The sequence below is a fragment of the Macaca fascicularis genome, chromosome 8, assembly GCF_037993035.2.
Source record: "Macaca fascicularis isolate 582-1 chromosome 8, T2T-MFA8v1.1".
Classification (NCBI taxonomy): Eukaryota; Metazoa; Chordata; class Mammalia; order Primates; family Cercopithecidae; genus Macaca; species Macaca fascicularis.
Genome location: NC_088382.1, coordinates 97569536 through 97574697, shown reverse-complemented (window position 1 = coordinate 97574697; position 5162 = coordinate 97569536). Strand labels below are relative to the sequence as shown.

Genomic DNA, 5162 nt, shown 5'->3' with positions numbered 1-5162 from the left:
TGAAAAACTTTTCAAACCATACTCCAGTGGGAAGAGCACATCAAAATCGCATGATCTAATGTACTCCTACCCCTATTTGTAAAATGTAAACTGACCAACAAAAACAAGAATTGGCAAGGATGTATATACATTTTTGACAAGACTGTAATCGGTTTGTCAATATCTACTTAAGCTAAATATATGTTTACCTAATAACCCTTCAATTTCACTTTTTCTTTTTCTTTTTGATAGGAAGTCTCTCTTTGTTGCTCAGGCTGTAGTATAGTGGCGCTATCTTGGCTCACTGCAACCTTCGACTCCCGCGTTCAAGCAATTCTTCTGCCTTAGCCTCCCGAATAGCTGGGACTACAGGCATCCACCACTATGCCCAGATGATTTTTGTATTTTTAGTAGAGACGGGGTTTCACCATATTGGCCAGGCTGGTCTCGAACTCCTGACCTCGTAATAGGCCCGCCTTGGCCTCCCAAAGTGCTGGAATTACACCGCGCCTGGCCGAATTTCACTTATTAGTAAATAAGAGAAATGTATGCATACAGCTATTATAACATGTGTAAGAGGGGCCGGAAAAGACTCTCTAAACAGGAATAGAAAAGAATAAAAGCAGCTGTCAGAGTAGGAGAAAACTTGAGAGAAGCAACGGAACCCTTGTTTCAGATCACGCGATTCTAACGAGAGTTACGTCAGGGCACCTCAGAGCATTCGGGATTTTGGCCAAGGCGACGAAGGATCTCGTCCGGGTCGATCTCATACGCGCAGGCGCACACGCAGCGGAAAGTTCTTCCGTGCCAGGTCGTGCTGGTAAAGAAGCGGTACTTCCTCTTACTCCCGGGACAGAACTTCCCCTCAGGCAGGAGAACGTCCATCGAACGAAATGGAGAACAAAAGACCGCGACTGCTCGAGGAAGCGGACAAGCAGAAAAAGATAGCCAGAGTGGGACTCAATGCACCTTCCATGCTACGAAAGAACCAGCTAGGTTTCCTCAGATTCGCCAACTATTGCCGTTTAGCTCGCGAGCTGCGTGTAAGCTGCATGCAGAGGAAAAAGGTCCAGATTCATAGCTGGGATCCCTCGTCTTTGGCAAGCGACCGATTTAACCGCATACTGGCGAATACCAACACTGACCAGCTCTTCACAGTGAACCAAGTCGAAGCTGGAGGCTCCAAGTACGGCATCATCACCATGCGAGGCCTGACGACCCCTGAACTCCGGGTATACCCGCACAAAAGCCTCTACGTCCCTAATCGGAAGGTGAATTCTATGTGCTGGGCTTCACTGAATCACTTGGATTCCCACCTTCTGCTGTGCTTCGTGGGACTCGCAGATACTCCCAGTTGTGCCGTGCTGCTCCCAGCGTCGCTGTTCATAGGTAGCTACCCAGGAATGCGTCGGCCAGGCATGCTCTGCAGTTTCCAGATCCCTGATGCCTGGTCCTGTGCCTGGTCCCTGAACATCCACGCATATCACTGCTTCAGTACAGGCTTGTCTCAGCAGGTCCTGTTGACGAACGTGGTGACGGGACATCAGCAGTCATTTGGTACTAGCAGTGATGTTTTGGCCCAGCAGTTTGCAATCATGACTCCTTTGCTGTTTAATGGCTGTCGCTCTGGGGAGGTCTTTGGCATTGATCTGCGCTGTGGAAATCAAGGCAGGGGGTGGAAGGCCATTTGCCTATCCCATGATTCAGCAGTGACCTCTCTGCAAATCCTCCAAGAAGGGCAATGCCTGGTGGCATCAGACATGACTGGAACTATCAAGCTGTGGGACTTGAGGGCCACTAAATGTGTAACACAGTACGAAGGTCATGTGAATAACTCCGCCTACCTGCCCCTGCATGTGAACGAGGAAGAAGGAGTCGTGGCGGCCGTGGGCCAGGACTGCTACACGAGAATCTGGAGCCTCCGTCATGGCCACTTGCTCACAACCATACCCTCCCCATACCCCGCCTCGGAGGATGACATTCCCAGTGTGGCCTTCTCTTCTCGCCTCGGGGGTTTCCGAGGAGCACCAGGGCTGCTCATGGCTGTACGGGAGGACCTTTATTGTTTCTCCTACGGTTAATTCTTCAGGGTGCAGCCCGGAGGAACGTGGATTTGACTTAAAGAAGTAAGGAGTATCGTATTATCGTTTCTATGAGTGCATTTTAAGAGATGTTCGATGTTTGTAGATCCCATCCATCCGGCTGCCAGGGGTAAGGTGCTGTTTTATGTGAAGATAGTTCTGTAAAGTTGTTTCAGTTAAACTGTGGGCTTAGAGAGCGTGAAACTGTTTCCCTTTTCTTGTTAAATACCCTAGAATAGTTATTCCTCCCCCCCCCCCTTTTTTTTTTAACAAAAAATACTTTTCTAAGGACTGAAGATTGGCAAAAACTAAAATAAATTAAAACTGCTTCTTTCACCAGAAGCCCTTTGGAGAAGCATAACAATGCACTGGTGAGACTGTTTGACTAGTCCTACCTGGGTTTCAGAAATACATGCATCATCTGTACTTGAAGAGGCCAGTGGGAGAAGAGAGGAGGGGGAGGTCATTTACCTGAGTCTCTACAGAAGTTTTTAAGGCTACATTTTGGAATCATTAAACTTGGCCTTCTCAAACTCAATAGCAGATCTCTGAGATTCTCCTTTTATTATTTTCCGTAGGCAATGGAAGGAAAGGTAGATCTTTTTAAATAATAGAAGTGTTAAACAGTCCTTAACGTGCTTTTGTGGAGGTACCTTCCAGAATGTCAGGTACAGAAGCTCCGGTTTCTATTATTGTGACTTGAGTGTCAGATTCAAGGGCTAAGTGTCAAAGATAATTGATTGTAACTCTTTGTAGTCTAGGAGTGGCAGGGCAGTTTGTGAGATGGTTATTCAAAGTGTTAAAGAGCTTGTTTTTCTACCAAAAAACAAGCTAGGAAAAAAAAAAGCAAAACAAAGAAACGTGTAATAAAGTTAGTGGCTCCTTCTTAATAGCCAAAGCCTGGAAATGATCTGACTTTACAATATGCTAAAATTGATAAATTGTGCTGTAATCACACAATTGGATAAAGCATAATATAAAATAAGGCACAATTGCTCTATGAGACTATGGATTAATCCTAACATGTTGATTGTTAATGTAGATAGAAATGAGTACAAGCTGATTCAGATCTCAAGTTCAAAAGCAGTAAAAACTTATCTGTGGTGATTACAGTTTGAATAGTAGGTATCTCTGTGGAAGGAAGAAAGGATATTGTTCATTTTGTTTTCCCTTTTTAGGATATTGTTTGGGAAGTAACATGGGGAAACTTTAGAAATGCAGTTTTCTTTTTCTTGATCCTTGATACATACATATTTTATATGTCTACACACTTCACATTTTATATGATACCTCAAAAATGAAAATATGAAAACAGGACACTTGTAATTGGTCAGGCAAGGGAATGATGATGGCCTGGACCTGAATATGAGAAGTAGAAATAATCAGAAAAATCAGAAATGATTGCATTGGAAGATCGTTCGAAGGTAGTATTAGTAAGACTTGCTGATGAGAGTAATCTAGAAAGTGAAAGACAGCATAAAGATTGCAGCTTTTTTGTTAACTTTAGGACTGGTGGATGGTGATGTCATTTACTAAAATGGAGAGGATTTGAGGTGAAAAAATTTTAGGTGAAGGGAATAATGCTGAGTTTTAGGCAACTATTAAAACGTCCAATTCACTAGATAGGAGGTGATGTCAGGACATAGATGAGGTTAATGTAATAATTACATATTGATAGAGGAATAGGTCAATAGAGAAGATACAAAAGAGTGGTTAGGTGCATAGATTTTTGAAATCAGTTTAATTGGTTTTTGGTACTTGATGTGTGACAGGAGAAATTGTGTAAGCTGTACTTGTGTGACAGGAGAAATTGTGTAAGCTGTACTTATTATCATTTCTTCTTTGTAAAATGTCTTAGATAATAAGATTAAATCATAAAGTAGATACTTGTTTAAAGGATGTATACATTGTCCCTTTTACATTGTAAGCACTGAATAAGAACTAGCTGCAGATGTAATTTTTTAAAAAAGTCCAAAAGCAGCTATGGGCAGTTGACAAAAGAAAACGTAATGACTACATAACTTGCAAAACTGTTTACCCTCCCTTGCATGTAAAATAAATGCAAATAAAGCAATGATTATGTATTGTTTTCATTCATTGGTCTAGTACAATTTGTTTGTTTATAGCAGCTTTATTTATAATGGCCAAAAACCAGACACAAACAAGATGTTCCTCAAAAAGTGATGGATAAACAAACTAGTGTACATACTTATATGATGGAATATTACTTAGTAATGAAAATAAATGAGCTATTAAGCTGCAAAAAGACATGGAGGAATCATAAGTACTTATGAAGAAGCCAGTCTCAAATGCTATAGATGTATAATTCCAACTATATGGCAGTCTGGAAAAGACAAAACTAGAGATGGTTAAAAATATCAGTGGTTTCCCAGAGTTCAGCAGGAGGGGAAAGAGGTCAATAGATGCAGTGCAGGCATTTTTAGGGTAGTGAAAGTGTTCTGCATGATACTGTAATGATGGATTGATGACATTATGCAGTGTCAAAGCTCAGAACTGTACAACACCACAAAGAATGAACCCTAATGTAAGTTATAGGCGTCACTTAATTGTAATGATCAATATTGGTTCATCACTTGTAACAAACGTGCTACACTAATGCAAGATGTTAATAATAGGGTAATTTGCAGAGTAGAGAAGTGGTATATGCCCAGTTTTTATATTGTCTGTACTATCTCTTCAATTTCATGTTAACACTTCTCTAAAATAGTCTATTAATTATTTTTTAAAATAAGTTATGATCATAGAAACGAAAACAATGTGGAACAGGTTGTTCTTGCGTTGGATGACGTGTAAACTTGAAAAATCCATCAAAAAACATCACTGAGACTGACAATGCCCATGAAGAAGATAAACCTTCCCCTCAGGCTGCAGGCAGAATCAAGTTCAGATCCTGTTAGCTAATGATGATGGTGATAAAAGACTTAAAATTAAGGCATTAAGGCCTATTATTATTACTTTTTTTGGAGACAGTATCTTGTTCTGTCACCCAGGCTGGAGAGCAGTGGCATGATTTCAGCTCACTGCAACCTCCATCTGCTGAATCAAGCGATGCTCCTGCCTCAGCCTCCTGAGTAGCTGGGA

General features: G+C 41.5%; 1 protein-coding gene across 1 annotated transcript; it reads left to right on the top strand.

Annotated features, from left to right (window-relative positions):
- Positions 1-227: 227 nt before the first annotated feature.
- On the top strand, positions 228-4134 carry DCAF4L2 (DDB1 and CUL4 associated factor 4 like 2). The gene has a single exon (XM_005563659.5). It carries the CDS (start codon positions 873-875, stop codon positions 2058-2060), a length of 1188 nt encoding a protein of 395 aa, XP_005563716.1. The 5' UTR covers positions 228-872; the 3' UTR covers positions 2061-4134.
- The last annotated feature ends 1028 nt before the right edge of the window (positions 4135-5162 follow it).

Excerpts from the sequence above, each read along its gene's own strand:
- DCAF4L2 (XM_005563659.5), top strand. The coding sequence starts at position 873 with ATGGAGAACAAAAGACCGCGACTGCTCGAGGAAGCGGACAAGCAGAAA.